Source organism: Ceraceosorus guamensis (genome assembly GCF_003144195.1).
Source record: "Ceraceosorus guamensis strain MCA 4658 unplaced genomic scaffold IE81scaffold_51, whole genome shotgun sequence".
In the NCBI taxonomy this organism is placed as follows: domain Eukaryota; kingdom Fungi; phylum Basidiomycota; class Exobasidiomycetes; order Ceraceosorales; family Ceraceosoraceae; genus Ceraceosorus; species Ceraceosorus guamensis.
Genome location: NW_020290046.1, coordinates 56709 through 84034, shown reverse-complemented (window position 1 = coordinate 84034; position 27326 = coordinate 56709). Strand labels below are relative to the sequence as shown.

The following is a 27326-nucleotide window of genomic DNA, read 5'->3' as shown; positions in this document are numbered from 1 at the left end:
TGGGCTTCCTCGTGCGCATGGAACTTGTTCAGGAGGTGTGCATAAGAGAGACGAAGCATGACACCACAGCACATAGCGGGTTTCCGATTTAGGATCTTATATAGATGCCAGTCACTGCAGCGCTTTCAGCTCCTTTCTCAGCTCCGCCTCGCCAGCGATCTTGGACAATTGCATCTCCTCCAAGGTCTCACCCTTGGCTTTGCGATCTTTGAGATCCTGGATAGCTTTGAGCTTCTTGTTGATGTTGCGGACCTTCTTCTCGATTGCTGCTGCGCCTTCCGCGTCTCCTCCAATATCCGTAGCTCCCGAGGTGGCAGGTACTGAGGGTTCGCTGCTCGCGTTGAACGATGCCGCAGTGTTGGGCGTGGAGGGCGCACTGGCTTTGCCGTTTTTGCCCGCTTTCTTCCCGCCCGGACTCTTTGCGGGTCCGGTCGGCACCGAACCGGGTGGAGGGGCAGCTCCTGGAATCGAGCGCTTGCCTCTTGCACCAGCGCCAGGAGGCACGTAGGCGCCGTTCTTCGCTGGCGAAGAAGGTGCAGAAGCATTTGCGCTCTCTTGGTACAGCCGTGCAAACTCGCTGCTCGCCCCACCACTGCGAGCACCTGGCGGTCTGTATGCACCACCAGAATGCTTGCCGTTCGCCTCCGTCGCAGACGCAGCCTTCGCCGCGGCTTTGGCAGCCTGAGCATCCAGCAAAGCCGTGGCAGCTTGTGATGCTGTGGGGGCGGGTCGAACCGCTTTGGAGAAGGGATGGTCTGCCAAGCAGTCTGAAGGCAGCTTCGGCCGCCATGTCGCTTGATACATTTCATCCTGCATCTCCACGTGCACAAGCTTGCCCGTGTAATGCCAGATTCTTATCCCGTTCTCCACTCGTAGGCGCGGACTCAACGTTGCAGTGAGCACAAATTGGCCGTCTGGACTCCACTGGCACACGCTGCTGTTGCTGGCATCGAAGGAGTGGAGCTTTGCCCGAGCACTGGCTTCTGCGCTGCTGCCAGCCGCGCCACCAAGAAGTTCGCGATCCCAAACATCCACTGTCCCGTTTAGGTTTCCGAAACCGGCGATCAGCAGCAGCCGGCCTTGAGGATTGAAAGCTGCAAAGTTTCGCCCAGCCACGCCGAGCTCTGCAATGACCTTGACTTGCGAAGAGAACAGCGTCGCCTTGGCTGGCATATACCCATAGATGACTGCGAATTCCCGGCAATTAGGGTTCCATTCAAAGTCGTGCACTGGCCCTTCCTTGTCGAGACCCACTCGACAATCGAAATCACCTCTAGTGGACATCATGTATAGGTTCGTCTCGCCGTAGTAGGACTTGCCGGTCTTGTCATGTTCGGTGGAAGTGAGGAAGAGAATGGCCGTACCAGCCGTGTTCCACTTGATTTGAATCTTGTCTGCTTTAAAGAAGGTCTTCTGAGAAATCGGTTTGGGCGGCGCTGCTGGTGAAGGGATGAGAGATGCGAGCGGATACACTTGCACAGATGCTGGCGCGCCTTTCTTTTCCCCCAAAAATACAGCGACACTGGGTCTTTCCCCAGGCCCAACTTCGTACGAGGTGATACCTTCCAGCTTCAATCGACCCACCACATGTCCATTCATGTCGGCGGTGGAGAAGACTTGCAGCTCGGTAGCGACTTGGCGAATGGCGTGTTGCTCGTCATTGGTGAATTGAAAGTGACTTGGCACGAAGACGCAACACAGGAGGAGCTGTCAGGGCCATAACGCACGCGTGTATGCGCTCTCGAGAGAATTGCATCCACTCACCAACCTTCTTGATTCCTCCTTTCAAAGCTCGCTATCCTCTCACCCGACTGAGTGTTCCATATGCTGTGATTCTTGATGGGATTGCCGTCCGCATCCTTGTTCGGACGTTCCCACGTACTCAAGTACCGACCTCGAGGAGAGAAGCGCATGTCGATCACCTTGGCGGCCGCCAAGATGAATGAAGGTGTTGGAACCACCTCGGCTGCGGACGCCGCCCCGGTGGAAACAAGCCGAACGCTGTCATCGTAGCTCGCGGCAAAGATACTCCCATCTGGACTGTATACGATAGTGCGCGCTGTCGCTTCGAGGTCTGGCAGGGAATGACTCGCAAAGCTTGGCGCGCCGGCTCCGAGACCGACGCGCTTCTGAGTGCGGTAGCCCCATTGTTGGGGAGCGAAAGAGGTGGTGGCCATGCTCGACCCCAATACCTTTGCTATCAAAGAGTCACAAGGGAAGGCAATAGGGTGCTTCGACAAATCAAAATCGTGAACGAAGGGTTTCCCTCCTGCTTGGCACTGGCCTGAATCGTGAAAGTGTGTCGCTTGCAATTGCGCTGGTCGTGGGATTCAATGCGAGTCGCGAACGCGCAGCTTCGAGTGAGTTGGAAGGCGCCTTCTTCCTGCCCATATCTTCAATAACCGCCATCCCTGCATGCCCGGCCTGACGAGCCTAGTCATGAGGTCACCTGACTAGCAAGCCCAACCGAGTACCCCACGTGGCGGTCCGCCTATTCAACGCTCTCAGCCACCCTGACCACGTGACTTGTAATCCAAATCAGCGGCAAATCCCCAACCAAAAACGCGGCTGGTGTCAATCAAGAATCTTGAATCAAAATTTTCGGATCTTGAATCACGAATGCTTGATGTTGAATCAGATTTTATCCACTGAGAAGGCTGTTTGGCAGACATCTCTTCGCGCACCTTCCTGCCGAAATTTGTGTAGAAGAGATGCTGCACGCAAGCTTCGCTTCAACCTAGTTTTTGTAATCATCATAAAAGGTACCCGAGTCACACTCTTGACTTAAGACCTCTGCAGCTTTTCGTTTGAAGCTTCGTGCGTAAAGTCTTGCCCCGAGGTCGCGAGCTTGAACTCGAAACCCCGATCAACGGGTACAGCACAGTGACGATCGAGCGATGATGAGTCTTGATCGAGTCAGAGTGTGCGCGCGCGTGCCTCCATCATGAGTCCGTTGCATGAGCAGCATGCAGTAAGTCATCGCGCAGGGCCAGCACCGCGGGGGAGCGCGCAAAGCAGGCACGCGCGTCAGCTGCACGTGTCGACATGATGCATGCATTATGCATACTGAATAATACCTGCGTACCGCGCATATACATGGACGCCGCGTCCAAACGAGAGCTATATAGCTAGACTTGATGGGGTATAGCAGTCAAGATGAGTTGAGTGTGAGGGTAGATGATGGCCGCGCGCGCCACTCGCGTCAAACGAGATCCCATCATCATATGCATGCAGCCATCAACAGGCTGCGTGCGCGCGTACGCAGCGAGCTCATGCCCTACGCGCGCGAAGGTGTGAAGCTCGACGCACCTTGTCGTGCGCGGCTCCACTCTCGTTGGATGAACAAGCTTTGGACTCCATGTGACTAGCTCATCTCCACTTGACCTCTCAAGAACTTCAAACACTTCGAATAATGCTACCAATTGCGCAACCCTCCCCAAGGTGATAATAAGGCTGGGTGGCAACATCCCTCCACACGTAGCGCACGTAACCCCGCCCAATGGGAGGCTGGATTTCGCCCTTAAGATCGCCTACGCTTTTTACTCCTTTATATCCTTTAGGCCTCCGTTTGACATTGGGATTCTATTCTTGATTAGCGAGCTCCAAACACAAGTAGAAGAGTTGGTTACAGCGCCAAGCGCCACGAAGCTGCACACGCGTCGGTCTGGCTTGCTGGGCTCAGCACAGCCATACTACGCACCCATCGACCTCGCTTCCCTTTCTGACCCGACATGCGTGCCTTCATCGTGTCACCGTCGCATTGACTCAATCATTCCAGACCAGCACTCTCAGAACTAGCGAGCCTTCCGGTGCTGCTGAGTGCAATACGGCTTGCCATACCTCCTCATTTGACGCCTCAGACTCGCGAACACAAGGAACCCACCTTTCTCGTCCGCTTGAAGCTATCCGCCGCCGAGGGTAGGGACTTTCAACCAGGATGGGACCTCTCAAACCAAGGTCGGGAGCGCCCAAGGCACTGTCTCTGCCCATGGGTAGTTCCTCTCACTCTACGTCTTCGCCGTCTGGCACTTCCTCACCGTTTGCAGGACAGCTCTCGGCAAACGCAATTGGCGCGCAATCTCAATCGCACCCGGCAATGACAAGACACGGGTCTGCCAGTGGAGAAGAGGAGCACCTGTCCGAAGGATTAGCAGCGCGGGCTCCTCGACCAGAGAGCGGCAGGATACCCAGCGCATCAACGAGCACGTCTATCCCGACACTCAAGAGTCAGCTGCCTCGAGGACAAGAGCAGAGTCCTTTCTTCGCTTCTGCGAATCAGGAAGTCTCCGGCGATCGGAGGCAGTCTGACAAAGGGCCAGACACAGCTCCGGATTACTTCGCAATGTCAGGGACAGCAGTGCCGGCAAGCGCCACTGCGAATGAGCAGTCAGGGCTGATGCCACCCACGCCTGCTGGCGCAGACACGCAGTCGCACCCTTGGGCATCTTTCTTGCCAAGTCATGTCCCACAGACGCCGGGTGGCGTGACTCCCTTGGTGGTGCCCCCAGCATCATCCTCTGTCGGCTTCTTCGAGCAACCAACGAATACGAAAATACAGAAGACGCCTCGTGCAGACGAGCTGGTGACATCGTCTTTCAGCGGCGTCACAGACGGTGGAGCGACTCCGACTTTGCGCTTTCCCTCCGCAGGGCCCCTAAACTCACCTGCGTCAGGTCCCATCTCCGGAGGAATCAGTGTCAGCGGCCAGCACAGGACTGGCAAGTTATCTGGAGCCTCGGCCTCTTCAGCGCGGACAGCTACCTCTGCAGCTTCCTCAATTCCAGCAGCGGACTTGACGCGATTTACGGCTTTAGATGCTTCGACTCTGGTAGAGCTACTCAACGGAGGCGCTGGCGAAGTCGACGTCGAGCGCTCGCCGAGAGAGTCAAATCCCACGAGCAAAGCTCGTCTGCGACGGAGTTCGCGGAGCAGCTCTCCGGGTGGCACGTCCTCCGCGTCTTCCACCACCGATGGCGACGACGGTTCTACATCTACGCTCATTATTGACATTCGACCATCAACCTCTTTCAACTCGGCGAGGATAGCTCGCAGTGTGAACGTCTGTGCTCCTTCCACGCTCCTCAAAAGACCGGCCATGACAGTGGACCGCATCGAGTCGGAAATGCTCGGTTCCTCTCAGGACGCCAAGCGTTTCAAGCGGTGGCGGAAGGGTGTTCGCAAGTCTTCGCCCGAAGCGGTCAATCATGGAAGCGTGAGCGACGATGATATTGAGGAGCCAGATCGACCGCTGCGGCGCATCGTGGTTGTTGATACGGATACTCGCAGTCTAGGAGAAGCTGGTCGACCCAATACCGGTGGCGGCGGTGCATGCTTGACTGGCCTTCTACGCAAATTCGATGCAGCAGGATTCCAAGGAGATCTATGCTGGCTAGTCGGTGGCTTCACTGGCTTTGCCCATACCGTCGGGCAGAGCAAGGAGGAGGATCACCGAGCTCTATTGGAGAATCGACCTCTTCGAGCTGAGTCAGCGACACCTGTCAAGAAAGCCCCTCCGCGCCTAGAGGGTCTGATCCCCCCCGACGCTGAACGGACACGACGTTCTTCCGTGCCTCGTCTTCCCAGCGACAGCAGCAACGCCCAGCGCAGTCCTGATTATGGTGACGAGCAGCGACACTCGCTGGTGCAGCCTCGAGGGTTGCCTGCCGAAGCCTTCACCACTCGGAGTCTTGCTGGATCTTGGAACAACGAGGCTGGTCAAAGGAGGATGAGGGGCATTGAAGCTTCGCATTCGCAACCGGCTCAGCTCGGGGTGAATCAAGGACGACCGCAACCTCAGGCTGTAAGTCGAGCATACGTGGAGCGCGACTGCCATAGGGTTCAGCTGACACGAATTTGCATTTTGGCCTCGTAGTCTGCCAATCCGTTCTTCGACAACATACGGCAAAATCGAGAACTGGCTCATGGTGTCACTGAGACTGTGCCGTTGGATATCCCAAATCTTTCTTCGGCTCAGCGAGACGCACTGCCGCCGTTCTTGCAACACCTGGCAGACCTCGACCCCAAAACCAGAGAACAAAAATTGGCGGAGGACTTCTTCAACGTGGAGCGGGATGAGCAGCAGCGACTTATGCAGACCATGCGGAAGCACGCTGCTGAAAGCTCAGTCGATCCACGCAGTGCCGACAACTCGCACGCTGGGGCAGATTCTGTGGATCTGTCAGGTCAGCAACCGAAAGATCTGCCGGCCGCTCAAAGGCTGGCCTCACGACATAGTGCTGTTTCTGGAGCCACTCCTCATCACTTTCCTTTCAGCATTGCAGCCGCTCTCGAGAGAGGCGCTGAAAACAGGTACAACAATATCTGGACCTACGAGCACAGTCGTGTGCGCGTAAGCGAGCCTCCAGCGGGATGCACCGACTATCTCAACGCCAGCTTCGTTGAACCTCTGAATCGTTTCGGAAGTAGGAGACGATACATTGCTACTCAAGCACCACTGCCCAGTACCTTTGAAACCTTTTGGCTGGCTCTGTGGGAACAAAATGTTCATGTCATTGCGATGCTCACTCGGGAGCATGAGGCGGGCAGGGTACAGAGTCATATGTACTGGGGCAGCCAGCATTACGGCTCGCAGCTCGAGGTTCGCTTGGTGTTTGAGGAAGCTCTCGATGAGAAAGGCAGTTCGCTTGGGCCGCCTGCCAGCACTAACGACTGCAAGACAGAAGACGACAAGAAGGGCGGAAACCTGTTTCCTTCCATGCACTCGGCGCAAGAGGACGCCGAAAAGGTGCACATCATCCGAAGGATCCTTGAGCTCCATCACCACGGTCGTGGTGAAAAGCGGGTCCTCACACATCTGCAATACGTGGCTTGGCCCGACTACCACATTCCCGAGTCGCCGACTGGTCTGTTGCTCTTCATGGAGCTCGCCGCGTCTGCTCAAAATATGCACAATAACGTTGGTCCCCTTCTCGTACACTGCTCTGCTGGAGTTGGCAGAACAGGGACTTATATTGTCATAGACTCGGTGCTCGATGTACTGCGTCGGAGGCGCGCTGAAGCAGCGGGCAAGGCGCCTCTGCCAGTATGGCAACCTCGCGCTGATGCTGGCTCTGCTGGCCTGCACACCAACAGCTTGTCTTCCAGTGGAAGCACGTATGGAAACATCATCGGGCGGGATGGCGACTACTTTTCCTCGAAACGCGTACCGCGCAAATCACTCAAGCGGGAGCTGTCACCCTCAGACATGGACGTTGATCAGGCTGCGGAATCGATTACTTCCAACGGCGAACGTCGAAGTGATCTTTCGAGTCCGCCGCCCATGCGCCGATCTCGCTCGGACGCCGACAGCGTGGAGAGCGATGCTCGTTCCATATCGGGCCTTAGCAGCTCTGGCGGTCCCACCAGCAGCAGCAGCAGCTCCTCTGCAGGCAGCGCTGCGGGAGCCGGTTTCCTTGCCATGACACCAGACGCCTCAAGGAGACCGAGCGAAGCACAAAGTGGCATGGACACGCCTTCCAGAGCTATGCGCAGCCTTCACATTGCTGTAGATTCATCCTCCTCAGCTTCTCCTGGCCCCAATAACTTGCATCGGTCCGCCGCGCAAGCATCCGCCTCACAATCACACTCCAACGATCCGTTCAACGCAGCAAGTTCGAGTCCAAATCCTTTCTCCACGCAATCAGTTCTACACTCGAATGTAGAGGCAGCTTCGACTTCGCCCAAGTCAAACTCGTTTGTCTTACCTGATTCCGCCAGTCAAGACTCCATTGCCACAACAGATTCTACAACCTCGGACGCCGCGATCGGCGAGACGGATCTCATCCAAAGCGCTGTCGGCGTGGTTCGAGAGCAGCGGATGAGCTCGGTGCAGACCACTCGGCAATTCGTCTTCACCTACTCTGCCGTGCTCGCCGGCTTGCTCCGAGAACTCGACGCCGAAGCCGCTTCATGAGTCAGTGACCCCCACGCTGACCACCGTGGTGGATCCTCATCGCATCACGCCTCGCAAGGACACATCATTGTTTCTATCATCATCTAGGTCAGACTGTAAACCGCATCTAGCACTCATCTAAGCATTTCCTCAATGGATCGCTCGCGTTGTATTGTGATCGGAGACTGCGCTGAGGTGTTTCCGTCCGTCTCCCCACCTCTTGTGATTATCTGGACTACAATAAGCCGCCTAGTTGGACACGACTTCGGGTCGCTGTGTGCGAAGGAGAAGTTGAGAAGGTCGAGCCGCGTAGACACCTTTTGTGCTTGGCCTGGATCGCTGATTGCCCTAGCCTTGTTGTGCGCTGAGGTCGAACACATTCATGACTTGTTGGGCATCTCTACGCATTAATTTCGCCTCAAATACGTTTCAATCACTGATTTGGGGCTCGATGTGACTCGTATTGTTCGTAATTCCCATCCGACAGGCGTGAAGAATCATGAAATTTTTTTAATTGCTTGCGGACTTCGATGGCCACGTTAGTCACGTGGAACGATGGTCACCAGAACGCGTGAATTCGCGGCGGAGACTCGTTTGGCCAGAAGCGGAATTACCTTTTGCCGAGGTGGGGGCCCCCCGACGCTCCACCATGCACAAGGCAGCGTCGCTCCACTTGGCTCACGGTCCAAGCCCCACCCCCACACTTCGCTCTGGATTGCCGAATGGGCAGCCGGAAAGCTCAGTCAGCTCGCCAAATGCCAAAAGTACTTGCGAGGATTTGCGCCGAGCTGCAATATCGGCCAAAGGGCTTCCGTTGTCAGGAGGGCGAGCGCGGCCTTGCGCAGGCCGAGTATAGTCGGTTATGCGCTTCTCTTGAGCAACTCCGAGGAGGAGACTGACAGGCGGGAGCGCCTCTGCGTGTGTGTACATATATAAATGTACGCACCGCCTTGCGACTGATCCATTCCAGCAACCCCAGCACTTCACATCGTCTTGCCATACATCCACAACGCCGAACAAGCGCAACGAAACCGACTCCAAGCGAATCCCTCCTTGCCCTGCAATTGAAACTCGCGCACCTGACAAGGTCTCGGATCAGGCTTCGTGTGGTGAATATTGTTGCCGAGCACTGCAAGCTGCAAGAAAATTATTCATCAGTCTGCCTTCAGCGATTTCGGCAGGGTCATCGTTGGAGTAGCAAATATTGGAGCTCACGCTAAGCGTACCTGCGCACCCGCAAACGCGCCTATCCGGTTGGAGCAAGGCGTCCAATCTCAGCTGCTGCGAATCAGCCTCACCAGCAACCGCAGCTCTTCCAACGTCGGTTAAGAGTCGTCGGCCTTGCGGACATTCAGCATTTGGTGCTTGCTGCTACCCAGATCTTCAGGTTCCGAATCCCATCGACCACAACGACTGCACGCGCAGAGCCCCCTGACTGGTCATACGTAACCTTTGCGCGAGCTAAGTCTGCACGCCACCGCGCGCACCTGACAGCAACACCGAAAATAGCTGTCCGCCCGATCGCATGGCGCATGATAAGGGGTGCTAGTGCCTGCACGCAACGCATGCATCGCCATTACTAAGAACAAGCCTAATCAAGTCACAGTCAACACAGCGAGCGAATCGTTGGCATATCGGCATCAAGACGCAAGTGCTCCAACTCGTACAAACATAGACCAACGCAACTGAACGTTGAAGCGTCTCATATAGCCACAATCACTCCTCGCGCTTTTGACTGGGCCACCGACGTGACATCCCGCCTGCATCTGTAGACTCCACCGTCAATTTCGCGGTAACCGTTCGGTGAAGGATCACGCACTCGTTCAATTGGCCATACCAACTCCATACTCGAAGCAGAAACCTCATCACTCGCCATCATGGACGCAACACTTCCACGCCCAGCATTTGGCATGTTTACGCATTCCGCCGGGGCTCACGCTGCCGGTCATTCGCTGACGACCAAACTCCGAGCAATCGCTGCATCTGGTCTCGACGCCGTCGAGATATTCCAAGACGATTTGGACGCCTTTGCAAAGTCGCCCGAATTCCAAATCTGCAACACCAGAGACGCGCTCACACCGCCAGACAGTCCTACCTCGAGACGCGCGAGCGATTCTAGCTCGCAAACCTCCTCATCTGCTCCCTTGACAAAAGCCGGTCTCAGAGGTGAGGCCAAGGGCCAATCGTCCACGTCCGAAATGGCCATCTTCAACGCTCACGGACCATGCACGCCCGCCGAGCTCGCACAAGAGGTGGCAGCTGCAGCATACATCGGTGATCTTTGCGCCTCTCTCGGATTGCAAGTCCTCAATTTGCAGCCATTGCGCGACGTCGAGGGCTGGTCATCTGCCGAAGATCAAGCTGCCGCAGATGCCAGAGTACGAAGCCGTTTCCCGATCATGCGCGCTCTCGGTACGGATCTCTTGCTTTGCTGCTCCAACAACCAACCGTCACCTCGCACGACTGGAGATGCGCATCGCATCGCGCAAGACCTCGCACGAATGGCCGATGAAGCCAAGACTTTTAGCGAGACGATCGGCCAGGATAGCAGACCGTTGAGAATAGCTTACGAAGGCTTGAGCTGGGGCGCTCACCACGATACGTGGCAAGGCGCGTGGCAGTGTGTCGAGCTGGCAAACAGAGACAACGTCGGCCTTGTCCTGGACAGCTTCAACACTCTGGGTCGAGAGTTTGCCGATCCCTGCTGTGCCGATGGCGTGTCTGCTCATCCAACGTGGCGCGAATCTTTGGCGCGCATTCCTACCGTACCGGCAGAAAAAATCTTCCTGGTCCAGATCGGTGACGCTCGTCGTGTGCCAGCACCTCTGGAACCCTCGCCCAATGCCAAAGAGCCTCGTCCCAGCCGCATGATCTGGAGTCGATCGCATCGACTGTTTCCAGGAGAGATCGCCAAGGGTGCTTTCTTGCCGACGATCGAGTTTATGCACGCAGTGGTCGTACAAGCAGGCTACCGAGGACCGTGGAGCGTCGAGGTGTTCAACGATAGCTTGAGCGACGAGGCTTCCAACGTACCATCCCACCATGCCAATCGAGCCAAGGTCGGACTCGAATGGCTTTTCGCGCAGGTCCTCGCCACCTGTACCCAAGCTTGACGAAGGCGGCTCGATGAGCGAGCGTACGTACGCACGCCATTCCGACGGCTTGCACTCCCCTTCCACGTCCCCCCGCGCGCACGAGTGGCTTTCCACACCATACTGTATTGTACTCAAGCACTCGAACCCAAATCATCTGCATCGCCACTTACTGGTTCTGCATTTGAAGCATCTGATGCGGCCATTTTGAGTGTTAAAGCAATTTGAGTGTTGAAGCAAGATGAACAGCATAGTGACAATTGCCATAGCGAAAAGGCTCGAAGGGAAGCCCTCGACATGATTCCTGGTCGTTCACATTTGGTCGCGATCGCACATGATCCAGATCTTGCACTCGGCAAGGGTTCCGCTCAGAAAATGACAGACCAAGCGGGTTGGAGCGAAGCGAAATGGGATTGGGTGCAGAGAGGGAAAGCGCGGAGACTCGTGATGGTCGATGGGGCCTGTGAACGTCGTGTGGTGACAATATGCATCGGCAGGGAACTAGTGGAGCTCGAGAAGGTCGCAGTAGAGGCTCATCGGATGAGCAATTTTTTTGGGGAGGTGTTGACCTCTGCTTGCTGCTCATTGGGTCGATGATCGGCCTGTGTGCCAATGTCTAGGCGCGCCAGAGTAGGAAGGCGATCTGACCAAGATCTGTGACGAGCGAGAAGAGAGGGACAAGTAAGTCAACGCTTCTTGAGGGATGGGATTCGATCTTTGCGGCATGCTCACAAAAGTAGATGAAGTGCTTGGTCTCTGTGAAAAGTGTTACGGAAGGGACGAGTGCGTGCTTGACATTCAGCCTCAAGCCATAAACACGAGCTGCCAGTGTGCCGGGGTCCTGACTCCCGTCCAAAGTCCGCCTGAAGATGATGCCGTGCCACACAAGCCAGCGCTGATGCTGCTTTCCCTAAATGTCTCGCCATGCACCCAGAAGTGTAGTTCCTAAACTCGCATACAGCCTCTCACATTTTCGCTGACGAAGGCTCGCATCCGCAACACTCACCGTGAGTGACGTAGCTACCGTAGTTCTTGCCAACCACAGCGTGCCACGTAGGTCCATGCTTCTCATCCATAGTTCTCTTGACATGCGCGGCGATGTCCTTCTCGACGGAGAACTTGGCCATGGCTTCGTGCGCAATATCCACCACCGCCTGCTGAAGTTCCTCGTCCATGTCTGCATTCTTGATCACGGCCTTTGGGACCGAGTTGCTGTCTACCGTGTCCTTCAGATCCATCTTCTCTGTCTTGTCCGTCACGTCGCTCACAGTCATCTGCGAGCGCGAAAAGAGGCGAAGAGCGCGTTAGTGAGAGATGAGATGGATACATAGATGCGATGATGGTGAGCGATGCGACCACGCACTTTGACGAAGGCTCTGGGGAATTGGGAGACGCTGATGAATATCAATAGGAAGCCGCGAAAAGCTTCGACTCTCGACTTCTCGACTCGTCGTCGTGTTGCTGGTCGAGTGTGCAGGGAAGATGCAAGGGTTGCTTGGGTGGTTGCAAGGTGGATGAATTGGAAATGCGGCGCGTCTGCTCGATTCCAACACGAATCGCGTCAGGCGTACTGCTGCTGGTGTATCGTTGCGACTGCCGTTGACGCTGCTGCCTGCCAAGGTGAGCACGTAAAGCAGATCAATCACCAGCAATTACAGTGAATCGTGACTGGGCTGATAGAGTCGTGAGTGCACGCAGATTATTGCGAGGACACTGGTGACTTATAGCTGCGCTCCCGTATATATATGAGCCTGCGCCCGCGCACAGACCTTTGTGGGCTGAAGATGCGTGTTGTGACACGGCTGACGAGAAGGCGCGCACAGCACGGCAATGTCTCAGTCTCCTTGAAGACCGCGGCGGCGACTGAAGCAACACGGCGCGGCGTATGAATATAAGCGTGGTCGAGCGATGCTGGAGGGGCGCTGGAGCTGCTGCTGCTGTATATGGAGCAGCTATATAGCACTTGGAGCGCTGCGCGTGGCAAGGTACAGGTTGTTTGTGATGAGTCAAATTGGTTCGTCGCTCTGGCTCGCAAATAAGATGGCGCGTTGAAGCAGTGATAAGTTATAGCTGGAGGTCGAGGTAAAGGCAGCAACGGGAGGTAGAGACGAGCACGCGGTGATGACTCGATCGATCGTGACTACGAGCACGAAATGATGTCCAGAGCCGTGATCTCGTCGCCAAGTATACGGAGATATGTAGGAGTGAGAGTGCGAATGATGAGAGTGTGCAAGGCTCCTCGCACCGATGGATGGTTGATGGAAAGCAAGCTCAGTGAGGGTGCTGCATCCATCCACCTTTGCGCGTGCGGACATCAGACATCCGAGTCCCAATCGTGAATAATCGAGTGCAATAAGCGTCGCGCCGGAGCTGCAGCCTCAACTACCGGTGCAGCAGCAGGCGGACCACAGTCGCGCGTTGTGAGAACGCAGACGAGGCTCGAGAGCAACACCAAAAAGAGCGCAAGACAGCGAGCGCACCGTCTGTCAAGCCTAGCGCGTACGTACGTTCTCGCAGGGCCCAGCCAGACCTTTCCCTAGCTGCGCGACGATTTACCTAGCTGCGCGCGCCTAGCAACAACGCGATCAGAGCTTGATTCACGATTGCTGCCGGTGCCGAAGCGCGGAATTGGTACCGTGCACCGCGCAGCACGCGTGCAGAATCAATGGACGCTCCTGAATCACGAACCGTGAAGGAGAGGGGGATATGAGAGCATGACCCAATCGTGAATCACGAATCGAGAATGAGTCTCTCGGCCGGCTAGTTCGCGTGACGTTGTGACTCTCGAATGTTAAACTGGGATTTGAATGTGTGTGATGCATCTCGTGCTGGTGGATTCGTGATGCCATTCGTGATTATACAATCTTGAATACCATCAGCAGTGACTTGGATGGATCAGCGTCCACACCAAACACCAAGGTGATCCGATAGCTATACTCACCCTTTCCGTTTCAAAATAATGTGCGTCGCGAAGAGGCCTGCTTCTGAGACACAGCTGCCCTCCTCCATCGTCGCGGGCCTCTGTCTCTGCTGCTGGTGCGGGTTCTTTCTGAGAGACAGTTCCCGTTGCTCCATGCGTCGTCCCAACGTGGACGTGATCTAGCGGTCACTCACTCACTGTGACTTGACTGTGTGAGTTATAGATTGGCAGTTCTCGCCAAGAAGAGGACCTCGCAAGCAAAAGAATCAAATATAAAATGACGCTTCAGGCTCGATCAGAACTGCGGTATATCTGTGTTGGATCTGGCTCGAAGTGGTAAATAGCCCGGTGGGACAGCCTAGCTGAAATCCGACGGGTAGTGAGGCGGTGATGCTGGCCGGTGTTATTTACGAAGTTGCAGCATCTTGCCGCTGCAGCTGTGGCCGTAGAGGTATAATCTGGATGCATATATGCTGGGCAGCGTGCCCATCTTGTCGTGATCAGTCGTAGGCTGAGGCCGAGGCCGAGAAAGCGAGACACTTGCATCTCCATCCTTGATACTCATGATTCGATCCTTGGCTGACATCTTTTTTGAGGTTCACGAGGGGAATCAAGAGTAAAGACAGGTCGTACACATGCGCATGCGGGCGAGCAAAGGAGGTCTCTTGGCAGAGCGAAGGCAGGCAAGCTCCCACCTCCACCCGCATTTGGATCACAGCAATGTGAATGTTGACAATAGTCACACGTGTACAACAAGCAAGGGTCTTGGCTAATCAGAATCATCAAGAATCACTCAATCTGAATGATCTTGTATAGCAACTTCATGGTCTTCAGTTCACGTCATTATTGACCGACTGCAGGTCAAATACTCAAGAATCGAAGCTATTTCCTCCAATGTGAATCGATCATCAGACTCAAAAGGATCGAGGACTTGACGGAGCTTTCCAGCACTCGACTCTTCTGAGTGCCGTCTCACGCTCTCGAATCGCCTTTAAGGCTGCTGCTGGTATTTCGGAAATGGAATCAAAGACTCCTTCGGCCGATGCGGTCATCGTCTAGCTGCGAGTAGCTCAGCAGGAATGACGCTCTCATCAGTCTGCATCACCGCACACAACATGTGGCTAGTCGTTCAGACAGACGCTGTGAGCTCGCCCGCTCCTCCGCTCGAATGTCGTTAATCAAATTCATAACGGAACCATCTGAATTTGAATCACAAATCGCGAACAGGAGTCAGACTGGGCCGACGAGCAAGAGATCGACGACGGCCTTCGAATCGATGGCAAGGTCACACGAGCAGGTGCATCGACCCGCATGCGTGGTGCAGAGCTGTCCGCTCGGCCAGAGTCTGATGAGAGCTGTGCAGTGCCCCTTTGCGAACTATACGCGCAGGAACGTGGCTGATTGTGACGCATGGCAGGGTCCCTCATCGTGACTGAGGCGGTGCCAATTACAATCACGATGTGCGCGTGCTCTCGCTGTGCGCGCGCACGCACACCACAATTTGTTGCGTCATGGTGTTGCCGACAAGCGGGATGGGTGCATGGTGTGGAGCCGAAGCAGAAATGGAGCCAGCCACGCTTTTCTTCACCTTTTGAGCCCCACGCTGTCTCTCGTCCACGGCTTGCTCTCCTTCCACCATACAAGACGTGTGAATGTCCTTTGACTTGAGTTACCACCTCGAACAGCAACCTTCACTACTCTGCATCTGCTCCCACAGTCTCAGCAGCAACCATGGCGTGGAACGATTCTCGTAAGTGGAGAGGGTTTTGCTGAGCATATGCGCTACGAGCTTGCAGACACTGACCTTTTCGCTCTCTCTCGATCCCCTTTTCACCAGTCGCTCAAAAACTGATCAACATTGCTGCCTTTGTCCTCTTCACCGGAGGCAACAGCTACGGCAGTGAGTCAAGCAGCGCCGCTTTCTCCTTCGCGTGCGTTCGAAGCTTCTGCTGAAGACCCACACCCCTGTCCCCTCCCTCCCTTGCCAGGCGTCGCACCCGGCTCGAGGTGGGGCGCTGGCGCGCACCCATCCTATCTGACTCCTGAGCCCTGGATCTTTGGCACCTGGGCCATCATTCACATTCTCCTGATCGGTGCGTTGGGAGCTTCGTTGCGAACTCGACAGTCTGAATAGCCCAGCAGATCTAATCCGAACGTCGGCATCCACCCTAATCTCAAACAGGGCTGCTGGTCGTTCAATTCACCGATGTTGGTCACGCACCGGTCATTGGCGGACTCGGCTGGCGCTTCCCTCTTCTCTGCGTGCTCAATGCCCTCTACGCCGGCTTGAGCTCTGCTCACTCCAGTGGTCACGGCAGCGTATCTGACTTCGTCTGGAGCTTGCTTGCCTTCATTGTGATGGTGTGTACCAGCTTCTTGTCTGTTACACCTTGTCGAGGCCCTCCCCCTGTCGCTCATATTGGATCGCTTGCAAACACTGCATCCCAACAGATCTTCGTTGCTGGCTCTGTCAGTCACATCTACCGCACCATCAAAGTCCACTACCCAGCGAAGACCCGTGAGTAGTCAGTGGAGGAAAGCGTTTCCAAAATTTGCAACAGGAGTTTGCTGACGTATCTTTGTCTTGATGTATCAGTGCTTGAGGTGGTCTTCATCCATGCTCCTTTTTCTCTCTGGCACGGATTTTCGGTGGTGCTCCTGTTCCTCTCTGGCTTCTCCGCCTTTGGCGTCGATGCAAGCCACCACAAGGCCGGAATTGCCACCGACATTCTGGTCTTTGCCGCGCTGCTTCTGCTCGAGGCCACCGCTGCAGGATACGCGCTGCATGCCAATGGTGACCTCGTCGGCGCTGCTGTCATCTCCGCAGCTCTGCTCGCCATCTTCCAGCACCAGACCATTTCGCACGCCAACAAGGTGAGCGATACAGTCACGAGACACGTGCAATTGTGACTTCTCGCTCACACAAACACTGTACGACGGATCTGCACTTTGCAGTTCATTCACTACAGCGCGCTTGTTTTCTTCATCATCAGCTTGGTTGCTGTTGTGAGAGCTGCTATCGCTGCCATCCAAGGTCGCAGCGCTGCCGGTGCTTCCGAGCGCACTCCTCTAGTCGCTTGAGAGACGAAGGACCCGGTTTGGAAGAGTCTGCTCATCGAGCTCACTCAAACAAGGGCCATGCAGCTATAGACATCCGCCGATGCCGCAGCGTCCTCATCGCACGTGCACACATCCGCTGTCAACTCCTTGATGTGCTACGTAGGCAAAGGGGTCTGTCCAATGTTCGCAACGCTTGCTTACCTTAACCCTGATTTGCTTTGCGCAACACCATAATGCTATCTTTCCTTAGCACGATGACGAGCCGCCCTCGTCTTGTGCACCAGGACAGGCTTAAGAGCCATGCTGTCACTTTGGTTGAGCAGTCACGAGTTGTGGGCCAAGCATGGACTGACCCAGCCCGCCTGAGGAGCTTGTCCATGTCTGCCTTCATCAGCCTTCTCGATCCGCTTTTGCCCCTCGAGGCTACGACTGAAAGAGTCGAAGGTTGTGGATGCCGCGCGTGGCGCGAACAATCTCCATGGGTAGCAAGACACGGTGCTGTTGCGTTGCTTCGCGATTGGCATTCTTGATTGTGTGAATGCACGTGCGCACGCGGGAGCGGGCCCGCAACGCGTCTGATGAGGACGTTACGCGACGCGACGCGTGCTCGCTCGATCTCGACTTGCTTGCTCGCTTGCCCCTTGCGCCGGTCATTCACGGTGTCGACCGTTGTCCGCGCCTACGCTCAACACCCACGACCGCTGCTCCATCCCACGACCTCACTCCGACCCATGACGATCGTGGCAAGCAAATGTCTCGCGATGACTCGACTACATGATTCTCGAGGTCGTTCGAAAATTCGCCACTCCATTCAGTTGCAACTGTCGACTCTATAACTTCGCTGTTTGTTGAAATGACGCTTGCTGGAATGTGGAGGTGAGAAGCGCAACGAGAGGCAAGGCTCCATGTGTCCGCAACGAGGCCATCTGTCCATCGACGTGGTTATGGGAACGGCGTCTCCCCTTTCGTCGCTATACAGGGCTTTGCCCGGCTTGCACGCGCAGTGGATGTGATTGCCATGAAATCTGACCTTCCGAACGCACAGCTTCAACGAACGAGAATTTCTGCGACTGACTACGCAAACGATCCGTGTACTTGTAAGCTTAGCCAGCAAAAGCCTATGTGACCCCCTACATGCACGAACTCAGGAGAGTGTGTGTCTGTCTAGAGTTCGCCGCGACCAGGGGCGATGCTCGCTTCCTCGATTGTGGGCCGGCAAAGCCTCACCTTGCCACATTCAGATTGTAGCAGCCTCAAATTCCCATCCCCTCTCCGCCCCTCACGTGTCCGAACAAATCGTCGTGAATGTGGTGGGAGTCAAGGGGGCTTCTGTTAGAAAGCGCGGAATTACTGAGCCCTGACCAGCACGCAGCAGACAGACTCTTCACGCCTATATACAAGATTCATTAAAATCACAAACGGGTGCGGTAGACTCCTGCGGACCCTTGGGTCTCGGCATGACGACTTCGCAAGCAAAGGGCCCGGATTCTGCGGCATTGAGCAGTGAGCACTGATGTGCATTCTTGAATGAAAAGCACCATTCGAGAATCGAGAAGCGGGCCGCTTTGCGTGGATGCACTTCGGACTATCATTAGGACATTGGCCCTCTCTCCGCTTGATTTACGCCGGTCCAGACGGTGAAGTGAAGAGATTTGGCTTGTGAGACTCACGACTGACTGATGTATACGTGTGACATGTGATAAGGGAAATGATCGCTGCTGAAATTTGCCAAGGCCCAAGCTACGACGGAAGCGCCACGCGATGGCCAAGGTATGCGGACACTGCGATCGAGATTTTGTGGACAAGCGAACGGCACACCACCAGCATCGCGAAACGCCGCAGATGTTGGTTTCTACAGCCATGCAGCAGCAGCAGAGCTTGAACGAGCGAGCCATCACGGCAAAAGCGGCCGGGAGCCATGTCCAACTCGGCCCGTGCTCGTCAAGTGTGCATACTCTTGACTCTGAAAATTTGGCAGATCAGCAGTGTGACCCATATACCGTTCGGCCTCTGGATCGTGGCTCATCCAGATGTTATTGTGACAATAACCACGGCTCGCCGGGCTGCAGGCACCAGTTTTAAATTTGCTGCTGATGATGGGTGCTGAGAGCGCGCGTGCAGCAGCAGCAAGAGCTAGGCAGCAGTCGCGGCCATCGAGACGCGCGGGGCTGCTCGACGCGACCATCGAGCACCGCGGCTGCACGTCGTGGAGGGGCCCTGCGACGATCTTGCCAGCTGGGCCGCCTGCGGAAGTGTAGACTGAGGAGCTTAGGTACTCGTGCATGACTGCTGCATGGCCTCGTGCATCTCTCATTCGTGATGATTATAGCTCGCCATGCAGAATATCAGTGTGCGAGGCACACTGGGCCCTTGTGGCGCCTGCCCCGGCGTCAGCTCACCGCTGCGCGTTGTGCTGAGCTGGGCTGCGATCGCCGAGACCTGGATTGACGTGCAGCTCCGGTTCAGCACCAAATTTGCCACCATGGGCGAGGCGGGCACTCACACGGTACCCTTCTCGCTATCCGACAAGCTCGTTGCTCTTGCGTGTGCTCCACCATCCCGAAATCGAACAAGGCGCCCATCCCTCGTTCGTTCCATCCCTCTTGAAGCAACACAGAGAAAGATCCAAATCTTCTCTTGCGGCACTACTCTGCCATCGATCAAGCGTACCTCCTTCTCCACCCGTAGCGCCGGCTTGACGTCGACGATCGGTTTGGCGAAACTCAACACATCGACCGTAGGCACTTGAGAACAAGCAGTGTCAGCGTTGTTGATAATATCACTTGACTCGATCGAATAAGTCGCACCACTCTGCGCGTCTGATCCATACTCTCACGAATCTTCGACCGTTTCAGATCGACATTCAAGTCGACTTAACGAGTCACCATCACGCTTCACTAACGGAAGTGATCAAGTGTCGTCCCATAGGCTACGACCACATCTACCCAACGGTTCTTCTCAACCACAGGGTCTTCTCGTCTCTCTTTACGTTTTCATCTGGATACTCGCACTGTTCTTGGTTCCCTCGCTCCGACTTCTCCTCAGCTATATCGGATTTCATATTCATACTCTCTCGGCCTCGACACAATGACTTCGCACACGACACCTTCTCTTGTCAAGGTAACAAAGGCCGCCGCCTCGTTTGGCACGCCCGTCTCTCCTCTTCGCGTTCTCATAGTTGACGACGACCATATCAATCTGTCGAGTGAGTAAGGGGCAAAGCTCATTTCGGCCGGCACAAATACTTATTTTCTTCGATCTTTCACAGTCTTGGGCACATTGCTCAAGCGTCGTTTCAGCGCTCTTCTTGATGGAGTGCCCATCGCAGTGGATGGAGGTCTCAAAGCCATCCAAGCTTTGCGTCAAGATGTCTTCGACATTGTTCTGTTGGATGTACAAATGCCAGGCATCGATGGTGTCGAAGTCTGCAAACGCATCCGCAACGGCTCAGATGGCATACTTGCCGCCAACCAGACCGCACATGTGTTCGCCACGACCACAGCTCTCGGCGCAGTTGCCGAAGTGGTCTACGAACGATGTGGCATGACCGGAACACTGCCTAAACCAGTACGCCCTGCCAACCTAGCGTCGATCCTGCTGCCGCTTTCCAAAGCATCATCACCATCGTCGACATTAGTGTCGGTCCCCGATGGCGCCTTTGTTCGATCGACTGTTGGTGGACGCCACGATCCATTGCCCTCGAGCCGAGCCGACAACGATGCGCCACCTTCTGAGGCTCAGATACAGAAGTTCGCCGACGATCTTCGCGAACAGACCAAAGCTTCACTTCGCTCCGTTCGAGCCATGTCGGTCGCTCGCAGCGGAACAATCTCTCACAGTGGGCGCCTCCGGACTGAACGGTGCGCTGATTCGCGCAGCGGCAGCAACGCAAGCAGCGACGAACATCTACCGTTGACGGGCTCTGCAGATGGACGTCGAGTCACCATCAGTGCGCGTGCACTCTGTGCTCAGATGGCGGAAGAGATTGCAAGGCTCGATATGGTTCAGCTCCCGCTAGACTCTGACAATGCGCCCGGTAGTGACTCTACGACAACCGACCACACACGTGATAGCGCACTCGGCCTTTTGCCCCCTCCACGGTTGCGCACATCACCGGCCACCGGCGCAAGCACGCCCGTTCGCCCGAAAGCTCTGCATCGCATCAGCGCTCCGGCATTCTTGGCCAATTCGAGTCCGGAGGCTCGTCAGCAGTCTGCGCTGGCCCGCAAAATGCCACTATCAGTTCAGGCCGACGCGGCCGGTGAATATACATCGCGTCAGCTCACGTTGTCGCCTACCGAGCAGTCCGCTGTCGGTGCTTTGCGCCCTCCGTACGGGAGAAGACCAGGCCCTCGTCCCGCACAACCTCCTCCTCGAGCCGGCCACGATCCGGATACCGGCCAAAGCGCAAGCGATGAGACGCCCGAAATCAGTTCTTCGGAATTGTCGTCGACCACTGGCTCGTCGATGTCGTCCGACTTCTCCACCTTGTCCCTCGGCAAGGCATCTCGCCGACCAAGCGCCGTCAGTGACACGACTGAAAGCGACGAGAGCGACCTGGACAGTCCATCGACCAGCGAGGATCAACGATTCAATTTATTGCCGGATCTTCATTCTTGGAAAGGCTCGGCAAAGGTCGCTGATGATGAAAAGTCAGCCGTCAAATTTTCCCTCGCACCACGCCACCTTGCGTGAAGCGACTTCAGGGGTTCTATTCTCCATCGTTTCTTGTCTAATCATCAACGGGAAATTATTTTAAAGTCACGCAAGCTACTCACATACACGTAAACAGCATCGCATGGCATCCTAGCTCCATTCTTGATTACCCTGGCTTCTTGTTCATCGTCGCTCCAGTGACATACCTCACTGCGACGATCCTGGTCACTCGCGCTCGGCCCCCACACGCACGCAATATGCATGACTACCTCGCCGCTCTTCTTTCTGGAATTAAACAATGCGGATGGCTTTGAACCCGTATATCTAGTGTTCGCGCGTTCAGTTGTGCATCGCCTTCGCTAGGAGCGGTAACAGGCATTCTACTGAACATCACATGGGTGTCCGCAAAGGGATGTGATCTGACAGGCATAGCCCCGTTTGCGCTGACTTTCCACCCACTTGATGGCATTTCATTCAAAGGTGACGAGTCGTCTTGCCCTGCCCATTCAACTACACATTTGCAGGCACACTCATTTTCTCATTACTTTATGAATCCGCCTCAAGCGCTTTCGGGTACGACTTCCTTCCAGGAGACGACCTAGGTACGAAGAGGGCACAAACACGTCTTGGCTGATTCAGCAAGGTGTGCCGCAAGCCAGCTGATAAGACGGGGCGCACTCACCTCGCTAGGCACCTTTCCTTCCTCCCAATGACGCAAGCAGCCCAGTGGCATGCGATGTTGCAAGGTCTGAGCGAAGAGTAGCGCAACTCGAGCTTCATTGAACATGGGCAGCCTGACAGTGCAAAAGTCGTATGAGCTGTCAACACACCAGAGTCGCGCATGCCGCGCTGAAATGTTTGTCGCAGGGGCAAGACATCCACTCACCCAAAGTCTACGGCATTGCGACGCGCAACGTAGTCCGCATCCAAAGTGTCTTTACCGCGGTAGCGAGCAAGCTGCGAGGGACGCGAGCCATAAAGTCAGTCTTGGTAGTATACTCTGATTGCACGCCTGACGCACATTGACCACAATGTTGATGTCGTACTCGTCGAACACCTCCTTCAACTTTCTCTTGTCCTTCAAAGGGAACCAGATGCGCTGAGGGGAAGAGTCGCAAGACTTGAGGCATTAGAAAAGATCGCTGCAAGCCCGACGAGGTATGAAGACGTACCTTGCAAGAAACGTGAGGCAGACTGTTCAGGTATTCTTCCACCTCTTGAGATTGGCAGTACAGCTTGAAGCCCAAGTCGTAGTAAATTTTGGCAATTTGAGCAAATTCTGGCTTTGTCACGTCACCTCCAAGCAGAACACCGGTGTTGGGCTGGGGAACGCGGAAGTTGGTTTGAGATGCGGTCGCAGCCCAGAAAGCCTCGTAGAGGTCTTTCCCAAAAGATGCGACCTCGCTGTGCATGCCACGGCTGTCATGGTCAGCCATCGCAAGAACCAGCTAGGCGTCTGACGCATACGCACCCAGTCGAGCCCATCTCCACGCCCAAGAAAGGATCTGCGCCGGCTAGACGGGTCCAGGAGAATTGCGGCACCTTGATGGCGACGTAGTCTCTCTGCTTCTCCATCAAGTCCATCGGTTTGGGCACGTCCTGTCCGACGATTGCTTGCGCAGCAATGTCGATGAAACTACGAAGCCCAAGTGAATTGCTCATCAGCTGGATGCGTCAGATTAGCGCTGGGTATTCGCGATGCTACTCACTTTACACCCAACACCTTGCTGACGAATGGGAATGAACGACTTGCACGAACGTTGCACTCGATGACCTTCAGTGCAGCCTCGGTCTCGCCCTTGCTTTCGTCTGCAGGCTTGCGGATGATTTGCATGTTGAAGGGTCCGCTGATCTGGAAAGCGTGCGCCATTTTCTGAGCAATCGTCTTTAATCGAGCCAAATCATTCGAGTCGAGGGAGAAGGGGGGCAGGACCAAGGTAGCATCACCAGAGTGCACACCGGCATTCTCGACGTGCTCCGAGACAGCGTGAACGATGAGCTCGCCCTTGTGAGCGACAGCGTCAATGTCAATTTCTTGTGCGTTATCGATGAACTGCGATTGTTAAAGATTGAACGTCAGCATCGTCATCGCGTATCTAGATGCACCCACAAGACGCACTTTTGTCAGGACGACTGGATATTCGGTGTTGACTTCTGCAGCTGCCGTCAGATGGTGCTGCAGGGTGCTTTCGTCCCAGATGACGTTCATCGCCGCTCCAGACAAGACATACGATGGACGGACGAGAACGGGATATGTGACCCTGGCAGCGAACTCCTTAGCAACATCGACGGAAGTCGCCTCGATCCATTCTGGCTGATCCACACCAACATCGTCCAAGATCTGGCTGAACTTGTGTCTGTCCTCTGCGCTATCGATGCGCACTGGATCTGTGCCCAGGACGTTGCAACCTCCAGTCTCTTTCAAGCGCAGAGCGATGTTCTGCGGCAGCTGACCTCCGACGGAGACGACCACTCCGCTGGACCCTTCAAGTTCGTAGATGTCCATCACACGCTCGAAGCCAAGCTCTTCGAAATACAGACGATCAGCCTCATCAAAGTCCGTGCTGACCGTCTCGGGATTGTAGTTGATCATGATCGTCTTGTGACCCATTCCCCGAATTTGACGCGCGCAAGTGACTGCGCACCAGTCGAATTCGACGGAAGAGCCGATGCGGTAGACACCGCTTCCGAGGACCATTGTGCCGTGGTCGTCAAATTCGACGTCATGAGTGGTCGCATTATAGGTGGTATAGAGGTAGTTGGTCATCGCAGGATACTCGGCTGCCACAGTGTCAATGCGCTTGACGAAGGGCGTTATGCCGAGCGATTTGCGGTGTTTGCGGACCTGATCTTCCTTCGTGCCGGTCAGCTGTGCGATTTGGCGATCAGAGAATCCGCGCTGCTTGCAAAGCTTCATCAAGTCCTTGTCGACAGCGGAGACACTGCCCAACTCCTTCAGCTTGCGATGCAGTTGGACAATGTTGTCAAGTTTGTACAGGAAGAAGCGATCAATCTTTGTCAGACTGTGCAGCTTCTCGACGTCATAACCGCAGTTCAGCATGGCGTGCGCAATAGCGAAAAGCCGGGTGTCTGTTGGGACGGAGAGCGCATGATCAAGATCATCCGGCTTGATGTAGGCATCAAAGCCATCGTAATTCGGCGCGACCTGTCGAATGGCTTTCTGCAAGGATTCCTCAAAGGTTCTTCCGATCGCCATGACCTCACCAACAGATTTCATGCTGGATCCGACCTCCCGGTTGACGTGCTGGAACTTTGACAGATCCCATTTAGGAATCTTTGTCACGATGTAGTCCAACGAAGGCTCAAAGCAGGCGGTCGTCGTCTTTGTGACAGCGTTGGGCAGCTCGGGAAGAGTGTGACCGAGCGCGAGCTTAGCTGCAGTGTACGCAAGAGGGTATCCTGTTGCTTTGGAAGCAAGTGCACTGAGGGGCAGTCACATGTGGCGTGTCAGCAGAGCCGAACACATCTCGCCCGGCCTCTTCATCTGCAGCTCACCTTGAACGACTCAGACGAGGGTTGACTTCGATCACGCGGTAGTCTCTAGAGTTAGGGTCAAGGGCATACTGAATGTTGCATTCGCCTGTGATTACGTTTCCTGAGCGTCAGGACAACTTCTTGTTGCGCAGCATACAGGAATCATCTATGCCACGAGCAAAGCACTCACCGACAATGCCAAGATGCCTGATCACCTTTAATGCAGCTGATCGGAGCATGTGGTAGTTGTCGTCTGACAATGTTTGAGAAGGCGCAACGACAATCGAATCACCAGTGTGGATGCCGAGCGGATCAAAGTTCTCCATGTTGCCTGTGCAGATCGCAATGCATCCATTCAGCCACGTTCCGAGCACCTAGGGCGACGAATGAAGGCATACTCACAGCATATGATGGCATTCTGGCAGGGGCAGAAACGAGAAATAGCCAGAGTGACGCGACGGATCTTGTCAGAAGCCAGACGGATGTCGACTGCACGCAGTCTGAACTCACGTCCTCCTGATCCCTCAGAACTTCGTATTCGCTCTCCTTCCAGCCTTTCAAGCTCTTCTCTACCAGAATTTGCGGGCTCAAGCTGAGCGATCGAGCGCACAAGTCCCGAAGCTCGTCCTCGTTGTCCGCGAAGCCTGATCCAAGACCTCCCAGTGCGTACGCAGCACGGACAATAACGGGATAGCCAATCTTCTCAGCAGCCTTGAGGGCGGCTGGCACAGAAGAGACAGCCTCTGACTTGGCCACGGGGATATTGATCTCTGCACGAGAAAAGGTGAGGCAAGCCAACGATCAGCGCCATGCCTTCGACTGTGCGACGCCGCTCTCATGACTCACGATCAAGAGCTTGCACGAAAAGATCTCTGTCCTCGCACATGCGCAGAACGTCGACCTGAGAGCCAAGCACCTTTACGCCCAGCCGCTCAAAGACACCCATCTCATCCAGCTTGACACCGACATTGAGGGCACTCTGACCTCCGAAAGTAAGCAGCACACCATCCGGTCTTTCCTTTTCCAGCACATAAGCGACATAGTCTGGTGAAATGGGCAGGAAGTAGACTTGAGATGCGTGCGTGTGACTAGTTTGGATCGTTGCAATGTTGGGGTTGATGAGGATCGTCTCGATGCCAGATTCGCGCAAAGCTTTGATAGCCTGAGATCCCGAGTAGTCGAATTCTCCGGCTTGACCGATACTGAGACCCCCCGATCCGACCAGCAGCACCTTCTTCACATCGCTTCTCTCCACCTTGGGTAGGTAGCTGGTCCAGCGCTGCAAGCCAGTTGCGATGGGTTGCATCTCTTCCGCATGATGGGCCGCTTTGGGAGCTGTTGCAGCGGGCGAGAAGCGATTCGAGGAAGAGTGAAGTGATCTGTGTGCAGCGAAGCCAGAGACTCGCATCACCGACGCGCGGCTGGAAGCGACTCTGGCAACATTGCCGACTGTGAAAGATCTGCTAACGTCGCGCTGACTGGCAGCGAGACGCTGCAGCGGCCGGTACATGCTGATGTACTACGGCCTGCTTACTTCAAGCTGAGGAAGCAGCGCCTTTTCGAGCAGTGTCAAAGCTATACAAGCAGAGCAGCAAAATGTCCGCTGCGCTTCGCGTCCTTCTCAAGATTTGGGTACTGGCGAGCGCTGATGATGGGCGGGATTTGTGATCAGGTCACGCTCCTGGGGGAAAAGAGGCAGGGCGAATGAAGGGAGCTAGCTGATCACCAACACAAGAGTCTCGAGAGCTCTCGTGATGTTGAATGCGGGTGCTCGCTAGAAGCCGAATGTTTGGGGATATATGTGAGACGAGGAGATTGACGGTGGAGAGAGCTAGACGACCCATGCAGCCTATAGCTATCTAGCTGGAACAGCTCGCAGCTCAATTTCTTCTCGTGCGGGCGCTTAATCGTCCCCCTTCTTGGCCTTGTCCGATAAGCCACGCAGCAGCAGCAGCAGCTTGCTGCACCAGAAAAAAAAAAAACGCGTCTGCGCGTGACTCGGCTGCGAGTGGAAGTCGATCGTGAGTCGTGAGTCTGTTTCAGTGCATCGCCGTGCATGCCTGCAGGCATGCGTGCATGCGTGGGTCGAACGCGTTCAGGCCGGGGAGTTCTGCTTCACTTCGTCCTGCTGAAGAAAAGCCATGCTATGCTATCAATCTTAATTCTTGATGCAGTGCGAATCATTTGATTCACGATTGTGCGATTTCATTCA

General features: G+C 55.3%; 8 protein-coding genes across 8 annotated transcripts; 4 read left to right on the top strand and 4 right to left on the bottom strand.

The window, feature by feature from the left end:
- Positions 1-111: 111 nt before the first annotated feature.
- On the bottom strand, positions 112-2177 carry IE81DRAFT_292575 (translation initiation factor eIF-2A; the record flags this gene model as incomplete). The annotated part of the gene is made up of 2 exons (XM_025511965.1): positions 112-1678; positions 1765-2177. The coding sequence occupies 2 exons, from the start codon at positions 2175-2177 to the stop codon at positions 112-114; spliced, it is 1980 nt and encodes a 659-aa protein (XP_025368174.1).
- A 1525-nt stretch (positions 2178-3702) lies between these two features.
- Positions 3703-7969, top strand: IE81DRAFT_197165 (hypothetical protein). Its single transcript, XM_025510846.1, has 2 exons — positions 3703-5800; positions 5873-7969. Exons 1-2 carry the CDS (start codon positions 3938-3940, stop codon positions 7910-7912), a joined length of 3903 nt encoding a protein of 1300 aa, XP_025368173.1. The 5' UTR covers positions 3703-3937; the 3' UTR covers positions 7913-7969.
- Positions 7970-9801: 1832 nt separating this feature from the next.
- On the top strand, positions 9802-11004 carry IE81DRAFT_337934 (xylose isomerase-like protein; the record flags this gene model as incomplete). Its single annotated transcript, XM_025515521.1, has 1 exon — positions 9802-11004. The coding sequence occupies one exon, from the start codon at positions 9802-9804 to the stop codon at positions 11002-11004; it is 1203 nt and encodes a 400-aa protein (XP_025368172.1).
- A 595-nt stretch (positions 11005-11599) lies between these two features.
- IE81DRAFT_292580 (outer dynein arm light chain 8) lies at positions 11600-12221 on the bottom strand (the record flags this gene model as incomplete). The annotated part of the gene is made up of 3 exons (XM_025511966.1): positions 11600-11637; positions 11716-11739; positions 11990-12221. The coding sequence occupies 3 exons, from the start codon at positions 12219-12221 to the stop codon at positions 11600-11602; spliced, it is 294 nt and encodes a 97-aa protein (XP_025368171.1).
- A 3413-nt stretch (positions 12222-15634) lies between these two features.
- On the top strand, positions 15635-16984 carry IE81DRAFT_331218 (hypothetical protein; the record flags this gene model as incomplete). The annotated part of the gene is made up of 7 exons (XM_025515230.1): positions 15635-15653; positions 15741-15803; positions 15892-15996; positions 16086-16264; positions 16355-16421; positions 16500-16777; positions 16859-16984. 7 exons carry the CDS (start codon positions 15635-15637, stop codon positions 16982-16984), a joined length of 837 nt encoding a protein of 278 aa, XP_025368170.1.
- Positions 16985-18343: 1359 nt separating this feature from the next.
- Positions 18344-18987, bottom strand: IE81DRAFT_197043 (hypothetical protein). The gene has a single exon (XM_025510845.1). The coding sequence runs from the start codon at positions 18856-18858 to the stop codon at positions 18376-18378; it is 483 nt and encodes a 160-aa protein (XP_025368169.1). The 5' UTR covers positions 18859-18987; the 3' UTR covers positions 18344-18375.
- Positions 18988-19881: 894 nt separating this feature from the next.
- On the top strand, positions 19882-21690 carry IE81DRAFT_196973 (CheY-like protein). The gene is made up of 3 exons (XM_025510844.1): positions 19882-20168; positions 20232-21271; positions 21484-21690. Exons 1-3 carry the CDS (start codon positions 20051-20053, stop codon positions 21493-21495), a joined length of 1170 nt encoding a protein of 389 aa, XP_025368168.1. The 5' UTR covers positions 19882-20050; the 3' UTR covers positions 21496-21690.
- A 200-nt stretch (positions 21691-21890) lies between these two features.
- On the bottom strand, positions 21891-26979 carry IE81DRAFT_325009 (putative arginine-specific carbamoyl-phosphate synthetase, ammonia chain). Its single transcript, XM_025514390.1, has 13 exons — positions 25961-26979; positions 25625-25884; positions 25517-25532; positions 25305-25445; positions 25136-25220; positions 23739-25062; positions 23329-23672; positions 23091-23255; positions 22792-23023; positions 22641-22718; positions 22506-22576; positions 22302-22413; positions 21891-22217 (listed from the first exon to the last, which is right to left on the bottom strand). Exons 1-13 carry the CDS (start codon positions 26622-26624, stop codon positions 22179-22181), a joined length of 3531 nt encoding a protein of 1176 aa, XP_025368167.1. The 5' UTR covers positions 26625-26979; the 3' UTR covers positions 21891-22178.
- Positions 26980-27326: the final 347 nt, after the last annotated feature.

Bases quoted from the DNA above. Each gene is read 5' to 3' on its own strand.
- IE81DRAFT_197165 (XM_025510846.1), top strand. From the start codon at position 3,938: ATGGGACCTCTCAAACCAAGGTCGGGAGCGCCCAAGGCACTGTCTCTG. The intron at 5,801-5,872 runs GTAAGTCGAGCA...TTGGCCTCGTAG, and splicing joins GACGACCGCAACCTCAGGCT to TCTGCCAATCCGTTCTTCGA.
- IE81DRAFT_197043 (XM_025510845.1), bottom strand. From the start codon at position 18,858: ATGGCTCGCTCGTTCAAGCTCTGCTGCTGCTGCATGGCTGTAGAAACC.
- IE81DRAFT_325009 (XM_025514390.1), bottom strand. From the start codon at position 26,624: ATGTACCGGCCGCTGCAGCGTCTCGCTGCCAGTCAGCGCGACGTTAGC. The intron at 23,256-23,328 runs GTGAGTAGCATC...TGGGCTTCGTAG, and splicing joins AGCAAGGTGTTGGGTGTAAA to TTTCATCGACATTGCTGCGC. The intron at 22,719-22,791 runs GTACGTCTTCAT...TCTTCCCCTCAG, and splicing joins TGCCTCACGTTTCTTGCAAG to CGCATCTGGTTCCCTTTGAA.
- IE81DRAFT_196973 (XM_025510844.1), top strand. From the start codon at position 20,051: ATGACTTCGCACACGACACCTTCTCTTGTCAAGGTAACAAAGGCCGCC. The intron at 20,169-20,231 runs GTGAGTAAGGGG...GATCTTTCACAG, and splicing joins CGACCATATCAATCTGTCGA to TCTTGGGCACATTGCTCAAG.